Below are 20,308 nucleotides of genomic sequence, written 5' to 3'. Positions count from 1 at the left end.
TTGACATGATGACGTATCAAATGCGCCAAAACAGCCCCCAAGAAAACAATCAAGCCCCGGTGGCATGAGCTGGAAGCGGCGTGAGATATGTAGATAGTTTTTCCACACACAGCGGTGCAGCCGTTGGGCGATATTCGGATGGGATCGTTGGCGGAATCCAGGGTGTTGAGGTGACTCTTTACAGTTCCATCCCGTGTTTCATAGTTTAGAGGGATAGTTTGCCGGGATGATTCCACGCACTGGAGACCTCCCGGAGTGTGGGTGGCACCTTGGGTGGCACCTTGGGTTCGCCTCCGTTTCATACACCTGGGGCGCCTTACTCGGATGATGAGAATAGCAACTTGAAATTTGGTACTTTGTCCCCTATCGCCCCCCGATCTTTTTAAATCTTGGAATGCACTCATTCATTATTCACGAAGCGTTGGCAGATTGAATCGACGAAAAAGAAGAAAGAATTTTTTTTTTTGGACAAGCACAATTCACCATGAAGGCAACAATCCTTACACTGGCTGCCGCCGTGGCCCCGGTGCTGGCGGGCATACCACCAGCCGAATTCAAGTTCCCCGAAGCTGAAAGCGAGCTCAGTGTAGAATTCACATGGAGCGGCCAAAGCAGGACTGTGATGGCGGGTCAATTGTTTGGCAGCAACAGTAAGCCATCCGGACCTATGATGCATATCCCCCGATTAGTCCCTTTGCAAAAAAAAAACTAACCGTTCATCCCCCCGGGAAAAAAAGTCACCAGCCAGAAGCCTCAGCTTGCGGTTGACCAGCAGAAGTTCAAAGCCCTGGCAGACTACAAGGGCGAATACATCATCGTCATGATCGACCCGGACGCGCCATCACCCGACGACCCAAAGCTGAAATTCATCCTCCACTGGCTCCAGACCTCGGTCACGGCCCAGACCACCATGGCATCCAACAGCACCCTCGGGGGCCAGATGGCACTGCTGCCCAAGGCGGGACAGCAGCCGCAGGTGCCGTACGCGCCGCCCGCGCCGCCGCCGACGTCGTCTGCGCACCGCTACATCATCTACGCGTTTGCGCAGCCGTCCAACTTCACCATGCCGCGGACCTTTGCCAACTTTAGCGGCACGAACCGCGCCTCCTTCAACATTGACAATTTTGTCCGCGACGCCAACCTCGACAAGCCCCTGGCCGCCGAGTACTTTTACGTGTCGCGCCAGTCCAACGTGCCGGGCACCTTTGTCGACCAGCCCGGCGGCTCGTACCCCGGCGGCAACGGCAACGCCATCTTCACGGCCAACCAGACGAGGCCCGCCAGCCCGTCCTCGGGATCGAACAACGGCACGCGCCCGGCACCCACGACACCCTCCAGCGGGGGCTCTGGTGGCGGTGGTGGTACCCCCGCCGGCGGCCAGGGCACCACCTTTACGCCGCCATCGATACCTGGCAATGCGGCCGTTAAGCAGTCTGCTGGTATGGGTGCGTTGTTGGGGGCTGGTGTCGTAGGACTTACTATGTTGTTGTAGATTTGTCTACGCAAACTTCAGAAACTTTCCTTTTCGGTAGTATATTTTGACAGAAATTAATATTGTTCTTCTCAGCACACAAAGTTTTTGTTTCTTTCCTTTACAGTAATTACTTAAACGCTGGCCGTTCTCAAAGGCCACCTCTTGGCAAACAGACGCTTCCAGATTTGAGGCTCTTTTTGGTACTGATGATCCAGCGCGATTGCATGACTCCTGGCTCTCAATTCTGCCGGTCTTTGGGGTCGGCCACTTACTATTGTGTGCTGTCATAGTGTGCTGTTATGGTAATGGTATTGTTATTCATGCAAGGGGCTTCAAGCGAGCGGCCTCTGCAAGTTGCCCAGCTGCCATTGGTTGTATGCAGCGACCGTGTGGTACGTGAGATCATTAAGCTCCTGGGAACATAAAAATAGTTCCTCCCTTACTGGACCAAGCCAGGGCTCTAGCGGACCCCAATCAGGGGCTGAGCAACATAAAAATTACAGGGCAAGTAAGGCTGATCGGTGATTTTGACTTGTATTATCCCGCTCCAAGAACAGAATTGGAAGAGACGTTGACGTTTGCGGAGATTCTTTCGGAAGAGCGGTCCGCCTCACCTAGATTCATCATCCTGCGGAGTTTTTATCATGTTAACTGTGATAGCGCATACAAACAGTTCTTTGATGATTACTGCGCGATAAAGGTCAGGCTGGGGATTGTGCGAACGCCCCGCGATGCTATTCGTGTAAATGGCTAGGGAACAATCTAGACATGCGATAATGAAGTTTATCCATTTCTTCAGTGTCCTATGATTAACTATTCTAGGTGTTTTGCATGAGGTACTTGCCTCGGGTAGGTACCTTGGTAGGTAAGAGGGAAAGGTGACATCGCGTGTTCACTCCCAACCACAAAACTCAATTTCGGATGGCAATCAGCCCTACCGGAGCAAACCTTCAGACGTTTGTCACAAACAAAAAGGTCGATGCACTAGGTAGGAAGCGGGAAGGAAGCGGGAGGATGTGACGAAGCTTGCATGTTCTCGTCTTACCGGTACATCTGAACAGTCACCTTGACTGGCGGGGTTCTTGCCAGCTCAGGTTGTTTTGGTCGAGAGCTCGATAGCCCAGGTAAGCAAGCAGTGGAGTAAAATCTTTGGGGGGTCGAGAATGGAGTCTATTTCAGGCTTTTGGCACGTGATGTCCCATCAAGCGAATGTCGAAACGAGTGGTGGCTTACTGTCTGGAGATGTGGGACCAAAGAAGCCCCCAATCAGAGAAGGGATGGCGGAAAGCTTGGGTCAAAATGTTCCGCCCCACACACACAAAGAAGCAGTGTCTAGACCTAGGTCTTGGCATCAAGTGTACACTGGATTTCCAGCGTCAAACCACCAACAAAATAGCGACTGCTTACTGTAGACTTGACAGAGTATAAGGTAACAAGCCCTCCCCAAGCCTTTCGAGTCCCAATTATTACTCATTCTATAAGCATAATCACAGCAGCGACCAAGCAGTCAAAACAAGCTTGTGTTCTTGTATCGCGAATCAAGGAAGCTGTCTATCTAATCAGTTGATTGTTTTTGCTTGGGATTTCCACCCCAGCTGCTCAAGATTGCATCCTGGTCGACGAAGCGTTCTTGGCTATCATCCCCATCTGGGATCCCACTAAATCTTCATACTCGCCTGCTTTTACTGACGATTTCTTTCTTCGCGCCTTCGTTTTTTTCACTCATCCTTCACTTCAGCCCAGAAATCGAATTTACTTTAGTCCTGCTATCCATGCATTCTGGCTCAAGTGTTTTCCGAATTTAACGGCTTCGTCCCGTGGCTAGCTAGCTCAACAAGAAAACACTAGTGTACGACAATATCATTTCTTCCAAATTTTATCACCGCCGAAACCATGCAAGGAATTACCTTTGCCGCTTTCCTCCTGGCAGCCGCCATGCCCGTGATCGTGAAGGTATTTCTCCGCGCCGGCCATAGCAAGTCCCTCTTCTCCTCGCTGCCGTCCTCGATCCGCCGTTGCATCCGCTTCGTCCAGCTCCTTGCCGGGGGTGAGCAGCAACAGCAGCAGCGCGGGGGCATCTACCCGTCCTCGCCGCTGCTCGGTTGCTGCGGCGGCGGCGGTGAGACGCCGCAACGGGTCCAGCAGCGAGGCCGCCCTGTTCGTTCCGTTAGCTACAACGATGCGTACGCGAGGAACCTTGAAGCTGACCATGACCTCTCTCCGCCCACCAGCCTGGATGACCTCCTGCTCCGCAACATCAGGGGCAGCAGCAGACCTCCCAGCCGCAGCGGCAGCCGGCCGCCGAGTCGCAGCAACAGCAGGCCCCCGAGCCGCAGTAACAGTAGGCCTTCTAGCCGCAGCGGCAGCAGGCCGCCCAGCCTCGGCGGCGCCATGTCGCCGATGTACGCTGCGTCGACAATCCCCGCGAAGCCGACCCGTCGCCCTTTTCTCCGCAAGTCGAGCTACGACTCAACCCACTCGTATAATGCTAGTGTTAACTCTGTCTCATCGCCCTCCGCAGTGACCGGCAGCACCAGCGCAGTGTTTGACAGCTTCGCCATCGGCCTCGGTGGCGCTTGCGACTTTGTCCCTCCCTCGGCCAGCGACTGCTCCCCGCGTGGCCGCGGCCGGACCCGATCGTGGAACGTTGCCACGGACGCTTTCAGCAGCAGCAGCAAAAGCAGCACTTCTCCAGCTAACCTGACCATCCTCGAGGTGAGAGATGGCATCGTCTACCATCGGGAGGTGGATGGCGAGACCGGGGCCGAGGGCGACATGGGCGCTGGTGCGGGCGCGGGCGTAGGCGAGACAGCAGACCTCGTGGACCTGGCGGCGGCGTGGGCCTCGTCACGGGGCGTCGACACCAACGTCGGGCTCGAGCACTTTGAGGCTCGGTCCATGCTCGGTCGCGCCATCCGCAAATTCAAGGCCAAGTCTCGACGGCTGAAGCAGATGGGCGCGCGCGAGCAGGTGGTGCGCGAGGCCCGCGAGAACTGGGCCCGGCGGTCGCTCGAGTACGAAGCCGACGAGTGGGCCGCTGCCCTTGCCGCCGCCTCGGTCGTCACCACCACCACCAGCCCGAGGAGCTCCATCTCGTCCGACACCGCCCCGCCCACGACCGTCTACCACGCCAGTGTCCCCGACGCCGCCGACCCGACCGTCCTCGAGGCCGTGGTGGAGGTGCCCCACCTCGAAAAGACGCCCGTTCTGCGCCCGGCCGAGTCCATGGATAGCTTGGCCCGCGACATCGCAGCCGTGTCCGCCGAGAGTGAGCTCCCCCACTCCCCGGTCGAGTCGGTGGCGGCTACGGCCAGGCCCGTCTCCCGCGGCAAAGCGGGCGGCAAGACTGCAACGGTCGGGAGGCGCCTGAGCATCTCGATTCGCGGGTTCAAGAAGCGGAGCAGCAGCGCTCCCGAGAACCGCAAGAGGGCCGGGTCGGGCGCCAGTGATTCGGCCACGATCGGCAGGCGACGTACCATGTTGTCCTGGGGCAGGGCCAAGTAAATGATGCGGTACGAATTGTGCACTGATCCAAACGTCCCGCATACCACCAGGCTCATCCCGGCTTGTGGCGGGCTGCCATCCGATAATACGGACGGTCCCAACTTGCTTGTTCAAACCAAACGGTCCCATATAAATCCCTTTCTACAGCGGACTGCAGAATTTCACACTCTATCGGCCGGTGCGAGCACCATTGCACGGTGTTCTCTGCAACTCACAAGTGAAGTAGTCCCAACTCAGATTGTTTGTTATCATGATATTCACGAAACCTGTACCCATCGGGTGCGGCGATATGGGCATCCCGCCTTTCAATGGTGGCTTCACATTCCTTTCTTTGCAGTCTGGATTTCCTCGTGATATCCATCGACTTATATTTTTCTTGTCTTTCTCTATTCTTCAGCACAGCGTGACCTATGAAAAAAAATTAAGGTGGATGGTAGTTAGTTTTAGCTTGCTCTAGTATACCTGTTTCTCTAACGTATGACGAAAGTTTCAAACGCAAATACAAACTTAACATTTAGTCTCGTTCGAGTTTTAGTTTGAAGAGGTTGCATGGGTCAAACTAGCGTGACGATTCTGTCGCCCGTGATAAATCCACTCGCATGAGTACACCCATTTTCCTCAACAACTTGCCAAAAAAGTGTGCTCATTGCCCTCAAGATTCTGTTACGAGGATAGCCAAGACCGAGGTAAATCATTTTTGGGCTTACAGCCAAGGGAAGGCAAGTGGATAGTCACCAGGATCATGGCAATACCAAGTTGCCGGCCAACCGAACCGAATATGGATTTTGAGAAAATTGCAGCCGCTTACAGTACTTATCACCGAAATAGCACTGCTTTGGTGAAGAGGTTCTGTCGCAAACCCAGCCACCGCCGAACAGCTGTTGATCCATGGAAAAAAGGACCGACGGGCTCTTCCCTTGCCGTCTCATGCTCAACTAGCCCAAACGGCCCATCGCTAATGATCGACAGAGACCAAAAAGTTCCCGGCCGAGACATGACGATCGATTTCCTCAAGCAGGCAAGTCCGCAGACGGGAGATGACCTCAGAAACCCGCATTCGCGAAGTAAACAATCCTTCAGGGCTAGAGGCGGGGAATACGGAAAAAGAGTTTTACGGGCTTTTACCTGGTATTTAAGAGCACATACTGCTCAATTGCTCAAGTAAGCCCGCGGCCGTTGTTAAAGCACCATTACTGGCACTGTACAGGATTTCCGTCGGTGACATCTTGGGCCTAAAGAGGTAGCTGGGATCTCAATGACGGGTTTGCGTCTTTGTGCGTCGTTGGGGCTGGATCATTGCTTGGGAGCTGAAGAGGAAATTTCGCCCAAGGGCAAATCTTTCCATTTCGCATGTTGACAAATGACAGGATTCATCGCCGCCCCTTCGCCGAGTGATCGCAAAAGCCTTACCACGTAGGCGGCACGCTACAGCGTGATCGAGGTTCGCGTTCGACAACTGATTGGTTCGCATCGCACCGCAGATGCTGTTTTCTCTGTCTCCCTGCAAACGAAGTTCAGACATTTCTGTCGCAAAAAATGGCGTCGGGAGAAAGTTCGGCCAATAATTTGTTCTTAGCTTGCAGCAATACCTCGTAAACAGCTTTTTAACGCCCCTTTTTGCCCAGCAATTCCATGCAGGGTATGTTTGTTCAAGCCTTTTTTTTAGCCCAAGCGGTGGGGGAAAAAGAAAAAGAAAACAAAAGACTCGCCGTGGGCTCCCTCCACAGAAGCAAAGCTAAAGACTCATTTCATGCACAGGGCTTTTCACAAGTTCATCGCTTGCAGACTGTAGCAAAATCACGAGCATACATGGCTGCCTACCTAAGGTAGGAAATACTCCGTATGTGACAACAGCACTTCACATCCCAAAATGTGCATGTGGCTGAAGCTGCATGCAAGCTCAAAGTACGGCGGTGATTCCGGGCCCTGATTTTCTTGGTTCCTGAACCAAACCGCATTGTGTGATGGATGAGATTCCAGGGGAAATGTCATGAAACCATGAAAACCTGACAGAGGGCATTTATTTTCCGGAGAGAGAGGGGGGTTCTTGAGTGGGCACGGAGGCCGCAAAAGTACATGCACGGTAGAGAAAAGAACAGACGGGTACACTTTCAAAAAGAATCAACAGACTTGATGTTAATCGCGACGATGATGTGTGTTTCTGTGGGTGACAGTCAAGGGAAGGTACCCATGTGATTTATGCGCTTGGGCACCCTTTCCAAGGTTGGGCTAAACCAAATGCAGGGAAAGCGGCAAGGCGGGTGTAGGGACGAGCTCAGCCTTTCGAGCTGACGAGCAACGAAGAAAAACAAAGTTCCAACCTAATAAAAGCATCAATCCCACCCCTTCAATTGGCCCGGGCTCCTGCCATTTTGGGACACTTTGATTTTCACCTGTGACAAAGAACGGGGACTGGTGGAGATATCCAGGGAGCAAAAACCCACCATTTTTCACCTGCCAAACCGACAGAAAGAGGGTCGCTTTGACTTGTACCGGTAACCAGTACAGGGTTCTCCGGCGTCCGTGCCGCGGATGTTGTACCTGTAGCGGATTCTCTTTGCAAATCATCATGAGCTCATCGAGGCGTAGGAATAACAGCATTCTCAAGTAAGCACTTTCTTTTGGGCTCAAACCGAAAAGACTTTTTTTTCTTAGTGGAGATTGTTGGTGGTTTCTTGTCTGTGTGGCCACCTAGGTCCAGAGAAAGAATTCTGACCTCATCGGCCTTTGTGCAGGATGAATGGAGCTATGAAGCGCCAAGTCTCGTAAGTTCTTCTGGTCTGACCACCACCAAAGAAAAAGCGAGTTCACTCGGCGGAGGATGCCTGCTCGACAGCCGTCTTGTTACTGGGCAGCAATTGCTTGATTCGAGTGATTGATTCAGATTAGATCAATGCCTCGTTTCTTTTCTTTGTTCCTGATTGTTGCTTTCTATGGCTCTCTCGGTGGGTTCCCCCTACAAGCTGTGACAGGAGAAATATATGATTAATTAAAAATGCTTAGCCTGGCTTATCCGGTAGGTGCGCTACAGTGAGTTGCTCTGCGCATCCTGCAGCGCCACATCGTGGGTCTTTGGGTAAAATCAACCAACCACAGCGCGAGCGCAAACCCTCGAGTCCCCCAGTCGCGACGCAAGTCATGATGGCGGTTGGGAATTGTGACAAAAAAGTGATATGGCTGACAGCTGTACTACTCCGTATACGGTCTAGCTTGTAGTATCCCCATCTCAGTTTTCCTTTTCCTTCTTTTGGGTCTCTTTCTTTTTCTCTCTCGTCTTTCTTTTTTTCATTGTTCCAAAATAAGAAAGATCCACTGTGGCTGGTAAAGAAGATTGTAGTTTTTGGCGTCGCAGTAGCGCGAGGGAAAGAGTTTAGCGGTGTTGAACTCCTCTTCAACAAGGTAGTTAGTTACCTTAGGTACCTACCTTACCTACCTATGCAAAGTGGACTGGCTGCCTTTGCTATCTTTAGCTGACTGCAACGGAAGGTGAGAGTTTTCTCTGCAGACTAAGGTACTTACTTACTTCGTACATTGCAGACCTAAAGTCCGATATGGATACCTTTCTTTCCGAAAGGATGGGTGAGATGCGCTTGTAATGCATGTAACATTCGGACCAAAAAAACAGGCACTTTTTGCGATCGCCAGCCCTACAATTACTACCACACCACAAAGCCTCTATCCGTCCTGCTACGTAGTAGTCTGTCTGCACCTGCCCGCCCGCCATGACACTGCAAGCTCATCATGCAGGGGCGCAAACCATTAACACTTGAAGTCGTGAACAGGCCGTGTGTGCACTGTCGGTATGACCGGCGCAGGTCCCTACCTTACCTTTCAATGGACTCAGTCCATCAAACCCATCTCCATCCATCGCTCGTGTCTGCTGTCTATCAGGCTGCCATGCTGGCCATCACAGTCATTCTCAGCCCCTCGGCCGACTGACCTGACTCTGTCACTCGTTTTGTTAGACACTCGTTTTTTTATTTTATTTCCTTTTTTTTCTTTTTCCTTCTTTCGGTAATAATAGCCCGGTTAGATCGGATCTCCGTTTAGGTTGCAACTGGCCTCCAAAAGCAGCCCTGCTCCAACAGGTTGACCCACTAGGTGCTTGGCAGGTGTCTCGTCTCCGCAAGATGCACCAGGGCTGTGCCCTCTGAACTACCAATGCACGGCGCCCTTCACAGGTGTTGACTGCATCATTTGAGACGAGGAGCGTGGGAGAACGGAGTGGCTAGAGGGTGCAGATAGGAGCTGCTTGTCAGAGTTTAATTCTCCCCTCTTTTTTGTGTCTGTCCAGATATAAATTTCTTCAGGCATCCAGTCTCCCTTGTCTAGCGCTGCCCGGTATCCATCCAAAGACTTCTTTTCTTCTGTTTACCTGTGAGACTGCCTGTCTGTCGTTTTCGGAGAACAAAAAACAGCAATAAAACAACAGAAGATAGCCTTCCCTCGACAAGTACCAGTACTCCGTACTTCATTTCCCGTGCAGCACTAAGACGCCAACAAAGCTGCGCTTTTCTACCACACCATCCTTGCTGATTGGTACCAAGACGCCAAGGCGAACAAGCAAAAGACAGTCAACGGCCACTTAGAAGGGAGAATACTACCCTCCCCTTGCAGACAGCTGCTTGGGATACTGCTTGGCATCACGCCTACACGAGCCCCGGGCTGTCGGTAGCAAATACGCCAGCCGACAAACCTTTGCGGCGGCTTTACCGGGGAGGCTCTGCTCAGCCTTTTTCTTGGTATTTGGCTAAAACTTAAAGGTTTGCCATTTCCAGGCTCAGACCGCTTCTGGAGGCTTTCTAGCTTCACCACGCTATTTCGATTTATTCGTTGTTTTTGTTACAGGCACCACTTTCGTTCACTAGGTTGTCGTTGAGCTTCAGGCTCACGCACCGTTACATTCGCTGAAGTGTTATTCTTCCCGGGGTCGTTTTGGATATTCATCATCTACATTCGCTTACCTTCTTTGTGGGGTTGTGATTACATCGACTTTTTTGTCCACGTATCACGACTATTCACTCGCTCGAGGCGGAGGAAAACAATATCTATTCACCGACTATCAGTATACACAGCCAACCAAGACACAATGCCTTCATCAACGGCTGCAGTCTTCACAGTCTCGCTGCTGGCCACACTAGCCGCAGCCTCACCCCTCGCCGAGCAACAGCCTGCCGCCCGGCTGAACCCTCGCGCCATGGCACGACCAAAGTTCGGCAACGTCCCCTACGGCCAGCAGCTGAAGTCTTGCGTGGAGCCCAACATGATCGCTCTGACGTTTGACGACGGACCTGGCCAGTACACGGCCCACGTGCTTGACCTGCTCGAGAGGGCCGGAAACCTCAAGGCGACCTTCTTCCTCAACGGCAAGAACGGCCAGAACGGCATGGAAAACTCGGGTCTCTCGTCGGTCCTGAAGCGCATGGTGAACGCTGGCCACCAGCTGGCAAGCCACTCGTACAGCCACAAGAACTTTGACGAGATCTCGGCGGACGAGCAGGAACAAGAGCTCTTGCTCAACGAGGACGCCTTTGCGCGACTCATTGGCATGGTCCCGACCTACTTCCGTCCCCCGTTCACTGCTTGCGGAGCCACCTGCCTGGCAACTGCTGGCAGATTGGCCTACCATGTCGTAAGTTTATTTTCTCATATTGTTTTCTTTTTCCCCTTTTTGTTCACTTTTGCCTCTACATGAGGTGCGATGGCTTGTTGGTGTTGCAATGCCCCAGCGCCAAAGCTACGCAATCATTATACCTGACACGGTATTCATTGAGCTGGATCCCCTAAAAATAAAATTAAATCCAAAAAGGAAAAGAGGGGAGAGAAAAGAAACACAAACAGAAGCAAATTAAAAAAAGAAGGGACCAAAAGAAACAAGACTTCGGAACCCGCCACCTAGGGACCCCAGTTAGCTGACTTTCCTTGGCTCTGCCACCCATCAGACCGACTACGATCTCGACACCAAAGACTATGAGGGCAACCTGCAGGCGTCCAAGAACAAGTTCCAGGAGGGCATGTCTCAGTCGCCCAAGTCGTGGGTTGCGCTCGCGCACGACATCCACGAGCTGACTGCCAACTCCATCACTCCCTTCATGATCGACACGGCCAAGTCCAAGGGCTACAAGTTTGTCACCATGGGCGAGTGCCTGGGCGACCCCAGGGAGAACTGGTACCGTGACCCATCCACCGGCCGCGCCGTCGCCGCTCTCGGTAGCAGCAACAACGTCAAGCCTCCCGCACTTGTGAGCTCCGAGTCCTCCTCAACGACAGCCAGCAGCACCACGGCTACGGCTACCAGCACGTCGGTCTCGAAGCCGACATCCACCCCAACTCCCGTCAGGGCAGGCAACAGCACCACCTCAAACGCCTCGAGCACTCGCTCTGCGGGCAGCCCGGCATCCACATCCGCTGCTGCCTCCAAGGAAGGCGCGGCTGACCGGGTGGGCTTCGGTGGCCTTTTCGCCTCTCTCATCTGGGGAGCTACGGCATTTGCTCTCTTGATGTGATGAACAAAAAGAGAAAACCCATCGGAGAGCAAGCGAAACATAAAAACAACAACCAAAAAAAGTACACAAAAAATACATAAACCTTGATGGCTAGAAAAAGGGTTTCTTTTTTTTTTCTTGGACAAACTTATCTTCGGATATAATCCTTTTTCTTATTCATCGCACCTGGTTAGCAAGATGAGCCGGCCCTCTTGATGCTATTTGGCGCTTTGGAGAATCGTGTTTCCCAAATGCTCGGCACTCGGCGCGACGAAAGGACGATGAAATGCCACGACCACGCGAGGAGCGGGGGGTGTGTGTCTCGGGAAGACTGGAAGGATGGTTGAGCTGGATCTTTGAACGTGCGCGATTGATACCCGGAGACGTTCGGCTTCTTTTTATTTCTTTTCTTTCCTATACCTTTTTATTTTTCTGGAAAGGATCACAGTACAGCGCAGCGAGTTTTGATAGCAAGGAGGAGATGGGGTAAGAACCCACTCTCTTGCTCTGTTGGTGGTCTGCCCTGTTTCTGCTGGAACTATTATCGGTTTCGCTTTTTTTTTTCTTCTCTTCTCTTTTATAGATAGAGTGGCCCTGTAAGGGGGCAAGATTGGTCTCTTTGGAACCAAGCGGACTTAATACTGATTCTTCAGCCATGATGAATTCGTTCGAGTTCGCTTACATGTTGACTTCGTTCGTGTCCCTTGCATGCGATGGCGCAGGTGTTGACGAAGAGGGAGGGCCTGGGCAAGGACATTCTTGCTGATCCAAGGTTTGGACAGTCGTTGGATTTGAGTTGACCCGCGCCCTCAACCGGGTAAATCCTCGTCGATCATGTGGTCCTGGTCGCAGACGTACAGGGACAGGCCCAGGGAGCCGAACACAAGAGAGCGTTTTATGATCTAGACTAAATACTTACCTATGAGCAGCAACAACGATTGGCGATGTGGTTCTTATATTGGACCAAGGCCAAGTCAGAGCCGGCACAATGATTCTCGTGTTCCTCCATTGCTTGTTCATTGGCTGGGCTCGGCCTCGAATCGACCCATTTGCTCTGGGCACAGTTTCGCATCAATGCGCACAGATTGAAAGCCCAGCATACGAGCTGAAGAACACGATATTTCCCTGCCTCTTTATTTTCTTGGGAGCTTGAGCGCTCGTGATTGCACCTCTGGGGGCGTTTTCTCCTTTGTTTCTTTTTCCACATTTTCCCAAGGTTACATAGCAGGCCTCAATCAACCCCCCAAATGCTCACTACGTCTTCCAGACGGGCTTCCTCTTGCCCAAGAACGCCGCCATGCCCTCCCTCGCATCGCCTGCCCTGGCGTGCAGCGCCATGACCTCGCCCGCCCACCGCAGCGCGTCCTCGAGCCCGTCCCCGCGCTCGCGCATGCCGACCTGCGTCCAGTACGCCCACTTGGCCAGCGCCCTGGGCTGCGCCGCCTGCGCCGCCATGCCGGCCACGACGGACGCCAGCCGCTCCTCGAACGCGGACTCGTCGCCCGGCACGACCTCCACCGCGCCGACACCGCCCAGCTCCGCGGCCGGGACGGGCTCGCCCGTGTACAGCATGCGCTGGACGAGGCCCGGCGGCAGGCGTCGGGCGAGAGCGACGGCGGGAGACGTGCAGGGCAGGCCCAGCGCGGCGCCGGGGAGCTGGAAGGCGGAGCGGGCCGAGGCGATGGTCACGTCGGCGGTCAGGGCGAGCTGGCAGCCGGCGGCGGTGGCGAGGCCGTCGACGGCGGCGACGATGGGGACGGGGCTGTGGCGGATCAGGGACATGAGGTCCGCGCAGAGGGCGAATGTTTGATTGACGTCGGCCGGGCTTAGCGATGCCAGCTCGCCCAGGTCGTGGCCTGAGCTAAACACCTTGCCGGCGGTGGAGGGGCGGAGCACGATGACAGACGGGAGACCGCCGCTGGTCCAGTCTGCCGTGTTGACGAGCCAGCCGTGCGGGTCGGAATCTTTGTCGGTGGCTGTTTGGAGGGTTGCGAGAAGGGATGGTTGGAAGGGTGGTAGGGAGAGCGGTCGGCTCGTCTTGGGCGGGGTGAGGTGCGCCGTCAATTGGGAGCGGAGGGACTGCAGCGTTGCCAGGCTGAGAGCATTGCGTCGGGCTGGGTTGTCGATAAGTAGGTAGGCTGCCTTGGGTGGAAGCTTAGGGAGATGCATCTTGACGTTGCTGGCGATTGTTTGGTCAAGGCTTGTAGATTCGTGTACTGTGATTGTGATGATGGCTGTCTCCTGACCCAACAATCAGCTTGGTGCTTTCAAGGTTGAAATAGCTTGCAGTGATGATTGTTGGACGTTTGTTTCGGCAAATTGTCGCTTCTTTATCAAGAAAAATACATTGCATCAGCCCGTCAAGCTGCAATGTAGTGTTATGTGTATTTTATGACCGATTTGAGACAGATTGCAGTGTTGGAGTTGATGAACGGAGGGTGATTGAGAATGCTGCGTGGCCATCCCCAAGACCCTCTTCCGACAGCACAAATATTGTCTCCTGGCCCCGCTACAGTTTCAGTTCAGTCGACAAGCGCTATACACAAACCACGGTGTTCATCCATCACTTCTACCACGCATTACTTCAAATCGCATGCAGCATTTTACAGCAATTGTGTATAGTTAAGCGTCTGCCAAGATAATAGACAGCATCACATCTATTGGCTATATAGCAACAGATATCCGAATAAAGAAAGTCTGACCCTTAACCGGGCGCCAGGGTATAGAAAAGAAAGGGGGTATAATCACCATTATATCACCAACACATCAACCATTATCAGAGCCTCTAATCGTATGCTACCTGCAACGCGTCTCAAGTCCGTTTTGATGACCTTCAATCACGTTCAGATGCACCAGCGTAGTGAACCATATCCAAAAGTTCAACTTGATTTTAGATGGCCCTCTTCTCATCGACAGCTCCTCCAGATGTAGTAGTCTGGACATGCTCAGCGTGCCTATCTTCCTTGTAGAAGGGCTCGAGCTTGGCGTTCCTGTCGAAAAGCACCCAGCGCTTGAACCACCACGGCAAAGCCTTGGTGCACTGGTAGTTGATGAACTTGGCAGTTGGGGACCCGAAGACGTAGTCGAGCTCCTCGAGCGTGCGCTGCTTGGTCTCGGGTACCCAGAGGAAGATCATTATGAGGGCGAGCACATTGAGACCGGCGTAGAACCCAAAGACACCAACAACCTTGAACCTGTCGAGCAAGAAGGGGAAGGTAATGCCTGATTGTTTGATCATGTACCAATCAGCTTCCGATATTCAAGAATGTGTCCAGGTTCCTAGGAGACTTACCGAGTATAGCAGCCCAGAAGAGGCAAGTGGCGACGGCAAAACCCATGCCAACCTCTCTGTGCGACAGTGGGAACACCTCGGCACTGTATGTGAAAGGCACAGGGCCCTCACCAGGCGAGTAGAATGCGCCAAAAAGGAAGACAAACAAAGCAACCAGTCCGAGGCGCAGTTTCGCCTGGGGTCCATCGTTGTCTATGAGGGTGCAGAGACCGGCGGCCAAGAGCGTCCAGGTCATCTGGGGGAAAGTGAAAAGGAGGAGCGAGCGGCGACCGAACTAAAGGGAATGTATAGTCAGCATGATTGACGAGAAAAGAGTTGAGGTCCAGGTGCGTTGCAAGATGCAACTGCTTACCGTGTCAATGGTCCAGAAAGCCGGGAACGCAAACAACCAGTTGACCAGACCAAAACCAAGCGAACCGAGTAGAGCCTCGTAGCGGCCGAAACCCTAAGAATCAAGCCTGTTAGTTTTGCAATCCAAAAAGAAAAAACTTCCCAGACGAGTCGTGTAGGGCTAGACTTACAGCATCCTCAAACACAGTGGTGGAGTAGAAAGCAATGATGTTGATACCGCACATTTGCTGAGCCAACATGACGGTGAAAGCAGCCAGCGTCGCACGGCGCACACGGGGAATGGTAAAGAGCTCGACGAAGCGAGTGGCATATGTGCTCTTGCCCATAACCTCGTTCTCAAGCACCAGCTGGGAGTGGATGTAGTAGATGTCACGGGCGCCCTGGACCTTGGTGAAGCGCAGGCGCTGGATGGATTTCCAGGCGTCTGCATAACGGTCCTTCTTCATGTACCATCGAGGGCTCTGTGTTGAAGATAAAATGGTGAGTAAGTCTGTTGGGGCTGAAAGTTGGAGATTGTTGCGTGTTGCCGGTCCAATAATACGACGCGCGCAACCAGGGAGAGACATGTACTGACCTCGGGGCACAGGTAAATCAGCAGGAGCAGGGGAACAGCGGGAATGAAGGGGGCTCCCAGCATGAGCCTCCAGTTGATTCGGTTGTCAACGCTGAAAACGGCAACGTTAAACGCGGTTCCGAGGAAGATTCCGAATGCAGTCCACATCTGCCATGACATGACTAGGGCTCCACGGATCGAGGCGGGCGAGTTCTCTGCAGCGTAGATCGGAACTGTTGATAAAATAGTACGTCAGTTAAAAGCACTTGTCTAGTATCGTCAGAGGAGTCACCTTGCGGCTAGGAAAACTCACCTGTGGAAGCCTTGATACCCATTCCAACACCCATGAGAAGACGGCAGATCAACTGCTGCTCCCACGTGTGGCAGAAGGCGGAACCGATGACAGGCCAGAGACAAAAGTGAGCAGATACGAAAATAACACCACGGCGACCAATCCAGTTGTTGACGGGGTCAGAGAGCCAGCAACCAAGCAGCGCGGATCCCAGGTAAGGACCGGCGTTCACCAGACCCAGAATGAGTCGTGAGCCGGTAGAGTCGTCACCGATCTTGTATTCTTCCTGCATATAGACGTTGGCGCCGTTGATACCAGTCTGATCCCATCCCTGAACGGCCGCACCCATGGAGCAGGTGAAGATTGTCAGGAAGAGCTTCATGGGCATGCGCCACTTCTTCTCGACCTCGAGGCGCAGGGCCTCCTTGTCCTCGGCGGCCAGAGCATGCTCTCCAGGTAGGTTGTCGTAGCTGTCTGGGTCTTGGGCGATGAGAGCACCCTGCTTGAACACGGCCGTGTACTCGGTCAGACCCTTCTGCTGGGTGAAGGCCTCGACGTCGGCCATCAAGCGGTCGTATGGGATGCCCGCGAGCGGGTTCTTGATGCGAGCCTCGGCGTTGCGGTTGAGCGCCTCTAGGTCTGCGTGGTCAATGTGCTTGGCGTCCAAGCCGGGCTCGGTCGAGGGCTTGCCATTTCGAGGCACCCCATCCTTGTCTGAGCCACTTGAGGAGTCGCTGTTTGCTTGCTTGTAAGTACGTGGGTTCTGTCTGATGTTTTGGTGTTTGTTCAATGTCTACCACAAACGAGGGTAAAACTCACTTCCGATGAACCTGCGGTTGGATTTCCTTGTCTGCGTCCGACATTGTTGCGACTGAGAGCGCGGTGTGCGCAAATCTTTGCAACTCTAGGTATAGCACCAACCTGCTTGGAGGATGGGGTGAGTTTGGAAGAGAAAGTGGAAGAAAAAAAATACGATTCAGGAAGCTGGACGCGCCTGCCCTTTATTAATTTTGCTCTTACGGCGGTGTCTATTGCTCCAACTGAATGGGTAGCATGGGTAAGGTAGTTGGTTGTTGCCTTTCATCCCGTTTCCCCCCTTGCCCCCTCTCGCTTCACACCCTCCCCCGCCCATTCTGCTCTGTCTTTTTTTATCGTTTGCCGCATCACACAATGCTGCCCGGACGGGGAAAGCGACCCCAGGAACCCCAACTTCTCGAGGCGACACACCAACAACAAAAAAGAGGCCCTCCATGCAGGGCAGGAAACAGAAAGAAAGCGACAGACAAGGAAAGAGGGAGTATATCCACCCCGGGTGTCACCGTACCATAGCCTTCCTTGCGCTTGATCACTTCCTAATCCAACAGGATGCAGGCCAAGGCATCATCTAGTCTTTGTGAGTTTGCATGCAATGTTACAGACGGCGTTTGTCCGAAAATTAGTGGGAATGATACCCCACATACGAAGAGTCGGACCCCACCTTGGGCTTACTATGGTATTTGGTCTCTCCAGACTCCCTCAAGCTGGCTCGGTGAGCGGAGGAGCCACGAGCTTTTCACAGTGCAAAGGAATATAACACCCGACTGTCCAACCTTACCATACCAATACGACTTGGGTAGTCTAGAACGGTATCGACCATGGATGGTATGAGAAAATTTTCTTGGGTTGCTACCTCTTGTGCTAACTCGATATCATTGTTGGTTTTTGTATGTGATATTGTCGAGACGTCCAGTTAGTTAATATAAGTGCACACTGATCCGCAACCCCCAGCTAGTCTAGTTCCAGTATACTATAGTAGTATAGCTCCCGGCCGGCAATGCTGAGTTCTTGCCAAGCAATTCAATACTACCTGTGCATTCAACTTCATCGGAACTTTGGCAAAACCCTATAAGGATAACGGTTTGACCGTGAACCTGCAAGCTGAACGTCCAAATCTTGTTATTCATCTTTTGATATTGTGTTTTCATTTGAAAGGCTGCGGCAGAAGAGACACAAGAATTTTCGACTACATAGTAAGCGCGCGTAGGGGAAAAAACATTGTCCAACGTGCAGCCTGGGCTGACGTCATAAGCCGCATCGCAATCTGCCATTGACCACCACAAGTACCACATCGAATTATTGCTGCGGGGGGCAACGTGCTGATTTGCTCCACTTTGAAGGACAGGCCGGGGGCAAGGCCGCCTCCTCGTTCGTTGTGAAGTTGCATAACACAACCCAGGTTCCCGTGGTGATCCGGGATCGTGACAAGTTTTGCCATGGAAGAAAGTTAGATTGCCTTGGGTGTTGCCCGATTCCCAAGGCTGTGCAAAAGGTTGAGGGTTTTCTGGCGCATGTTTACCAACCGCGATTCCAATTCTAAACTGACTTGTGGTTATTAAGTTCCAGGCTTTGTCGACAAACCTCATTCCTACCGTACCTGCGTACAGTATATAGCCACCATTGTAATTACTTACAGTACGACTCGACCGTACTGTAGTCATCTCCTCTCCAACACTCCGCACACATCTCCCGGTCGGGTGGTATTTTACCCCCCCCCCCCCCCCCCCCCCCCCCCTTGCCCCATCGAATAACAACCCGTTTTTGTCCTCTCCTCGATCTCGATTGTCAAGGCGTGGAGTCCTCCTGCAGCGAGTACTTCTACTATGTATGTACTCACTGCGTACAGTATACTACGTTCTGAGGTAGGGGTGGGGTTGCGGGGGCTGTCTGACACAGTACAGTACATAGTATATGGTTGTAAGCAGATGTCTACTTGGTCGTGTGATGAGAAAACCACTGTCGAGGGATTGAAGAGGATACCCAGATCCCCGTTTTTTTTTTCTGAGGTTGATTTCAAGGGCGGTGAATCGTTTCTACTTTGAGAGTAAATTTTCATCGACATGAACAAACTCGACAGATCCGACTTCACCACAAACTCTACCGGACCTGGTGGTTGCTGCGTGTGACAGGTTGTATGCGCAGCCGAAAGCCTTTCTTTCGACATAACAAATAAGGGACTTTGCGCAATTTATAAATGACGTAGTACCGCATAGATAAGGGCCACAAGCGAATATAAGGGAGTAAAAGCATGTCAGCGCATTTGTGACCCGTCGGGATTTTTGTCTGGTGGTGTTAATTTTTTGTTCTCTCTCTCTCTCACTGTCTCTTTTTTTGTGGTTCACCCCCAGCGACGGGAATGGGCAAGGCGTCCTTCGGCTCTTGGCACACCCTCATTGGTTGTCGTTGCAGGTGCGCCGGACCACACTGGCGGCTCAAAAACTGGGACGTCGGGGCAAACATCTCCGCCGAAAACCCCATGGGCTCCCAGTGCCGATAATCCGGGAGGGAGTGAGGAGTAAAGGGGAAGGGGAAAGAACCAAAAATGGAGAAGAGGAAAAAAAAAAAAAAATCTTACCACACACAGCAACCCGCGGAACTGTCCCATGGGGAAACAAGTTTTACGGGGGAGACGATTGGCGACCCCTCAAAAATCTCACAAGATGCAGCGAAAAAGAGAGGTTTGTTGATCAGCGCTGTCGATCCTGTCGATTGCAGATTTGAAGGGTCCAAAAACCCCAAGAGCCCAGCGTTTTACTAGCACTGACAAGCAAAGACAAGTTTTGACAAGAAAAGACCCTTTCTGCTTGCCTGCATCCAAAGGAGGGGAAGAAGCTTCCCGCCGAGCGAAACAATGGTCGGAACAAGCACAGCCAATCCGACAAGCAAAAAGCTCGAACCGAACAAGAGACGCAAATCGCCTCTATCCCCTTGTAGAAGTTTCACTGGCGATCGATTGAAGGTCAAGCCGGTTAAAAACAAGGAAAACCAGCTTGCCACCTTTATTAGGCATTTTGCAAGACATGATACTAATTTTGCTGACCTTTCTATGCAAAGTTTTTTTCTTCTTTTTTTTCTTCTAGATTGTAACTGTTTGAACTTTGTTCTTGCACTTTACCCATACCTACCTAGGTCGTAACTTTCCAGGGCTTTACAGCGATTGAGGAACCTCAGCCCCGGTCGCCAAAAGGATTCAATACCTTGCGCTAACACGCATCGCTTTTAACCAGATGCGCCCACCGAACTTAAACCGTTTGAAAATTCGCAAAGCAAGATGTCGTCCGCGAGCACACCCTTTTGTCTCGGTCAGCCATGTGGCATTTGGAGCCGGCTTTCGGCAGGAAGACGTCACTTGGCGCCATCCACACCAAGTGATACGGATTATGACTTGTGGGTCGCAACCTACTACTTTCTAGTCTGCACTTACAAAGTGCTACCCTTAACCTGGGGCATCAACGGTGGTTTTGGGTTTTTCTTTTTCTTGCTCGTTTCCCTTTTTTAGAGGCCTCGCCGAATTCTGCTTGGCCTGCATTCCCTACTCAAG

General features: G+C 52.6%; 7 protein-coding genes across 7 annotated transcripts; 4 read left to right on the top strand and 3 right to left on the bottom strand.

Moving 5' to 3' along the window:
* Positions 1–414: 414 nt before the first annotated feature.
* MGG_08772 (uncharacterized protein) lies at positions 415–1,492 on the top strand (the record flags this gene model as incomplete). The annotated part of the gene is made up of 2 exons (XM_003719156.1): positions 415–650; positions 738–1,492. Exons 1-2 carry the CDS (start codon positions 485–487, stop codon positions 1,490–1,492), a joined length of 921 nt encoding a protein of 306 aa, XP_003719204.1. The 5' UTR covers positions 415–484.
* A 519-nt stretch (positions 1,493–2,011) lies between these two features.
* On the bottom strand, positions 2,012–2,527 carry MGG_17569 (uncharacterized protein; the record flags this gene model as incomplete). The annotated part of the gene is made up of 3 exons (XM_003719155.1): positions 2,012–2,102; positions 2,146–2,208; positions 2,520–2,527. 3 exons carry the CDS (start codon positions 2,525–2,527, stop codon positions 2,012–2,014), a joined length of 162 nt encoding a protein of 53 aa, XP_003719203.1.
* A 304-nt stretch (positions 2,528–2,831) lies between these two features.
* Positions 2,832–4,978, top strand: MGG_08773 (uncharacterized protein; the record flags this gene model as incomplete). Its single annotated transcript, XM_003719154.1, has 2 exons — positions 2,832–2,903; positions 2,968–4,978. The coding sequence occupies exon 2, from the start codon at positions 3,368–3,370 to the stop codon at positions 4,976–4,978; it is 1,611 nt and encodes a 536-aa protein (XP_003719202.1). The 5' UTR covers positions 2,832–2,903; positions 2,968–3,367.
* Positions 4,979–7,547: 2,569 nt separating this feature from the next.
* On the top strand, positions 7,548–8,574 carry MGG_17568 (uncharacterized protein; the record flags this gene model as incomplete). Its single annotated transcript, XM_003719153.1, has 5 exons — positions 7,548–7,585; positions 7,674–7,743; positions 7,982–8,008; positions 8,449–8,464; positions 8,516–8,574. The coding sequence occupies 5 exons, from the start codon at positions 7,548–7,550 to the stop codon at positions 8,572–8,574; spliced, it is 210 nt and encodes a 69-aa protein (XP_003719201.1).
* Positions 8,575–9,168: 594 nt separating this feature from the next.
* Positions 9,169–12,126, top strand: MGG_08774 (chitin deacetylase). The gene is made up of 2 exons (XM_003719152.1): positions 9,169–10,610; positions 10,921–12,126. The coding sequence occupies exons 1-2, from the start codon at positions 10,068–10,070 to the stop codon at positions 11,482–11,484; spliced, it is 1,107 nt and encodes a 368-aa protein (XP_003719200.1). The 5' UTR covers positions 9,169–10,067; the 3' UTR covers positions 11,485–12,126.
* Positions 12,127–12,339: 213 nt separating this feature from the next.
* On the bottom strand, positions 12,340–13,896 carry MGG_08775 (enoyl Coenzyme A hydratase domain containing 3). Its single transcript, XM_003719151.1, has one exon. The coding sequence runs from the start codon at positions 13,630–13,632 to the stop codon at positions 12,718–12,720; it is 915 nt and encodes a 304-aa protein (XP_003719199.1). The 5' UTR covers positions 13,633–13,896; the 3' UTR covers positions 12,340–12,717.
* Positions 13,897–14,013: 117 nt separating this feature from the next.
* Positions 14,014–17,186, bottom strand: MGG_08776 (major myo-inositol transporter iolT). The gene is made up of 7 exons (XM_003719150.1): positions 16,771–17,186; positions 15,973–16,685; positions 15,681–15,892; positions 15,277–15,567; positions 15,108–15,200; positions 14,756–15,029; positions 14,014–14,685 (listed from the first exon to the last, which is right to left on the bottom strand). The coding sequence occupies exons 1-7, from the start codon at positions 16,812–16,814 to the stop codon at positions 14,354–14,356; spliced, it is 1,959 nt and encodes a 652-aa protein (XP_003719198.1). The 5' UTR covers positions 16,815–17,186; the 3' UTR covers positions 14,014–14,353.
* Positions 17,187–20,308: the final 3,122 nt, after the last annotated feature.

The sequence above is a fragment of the Pyricularia oryzae genome, chromosome 6, assembly GCF_000002495.2.
Source record: "Pyricularia oryzae 70-15 chromosome 6, whole genome shotgun sequence".
Taxonomy (NCBI): domain Eukaryota; kingdom Fungi; phylum Ascomycota; class Sordariomycetes; order Magnaporthales; family Pyriculariaceae; genus Pyricularia; species Pyricularia oryzae.
This window is presented reverse-complemented; position numbering and strand designations above follow the sequence as displayed.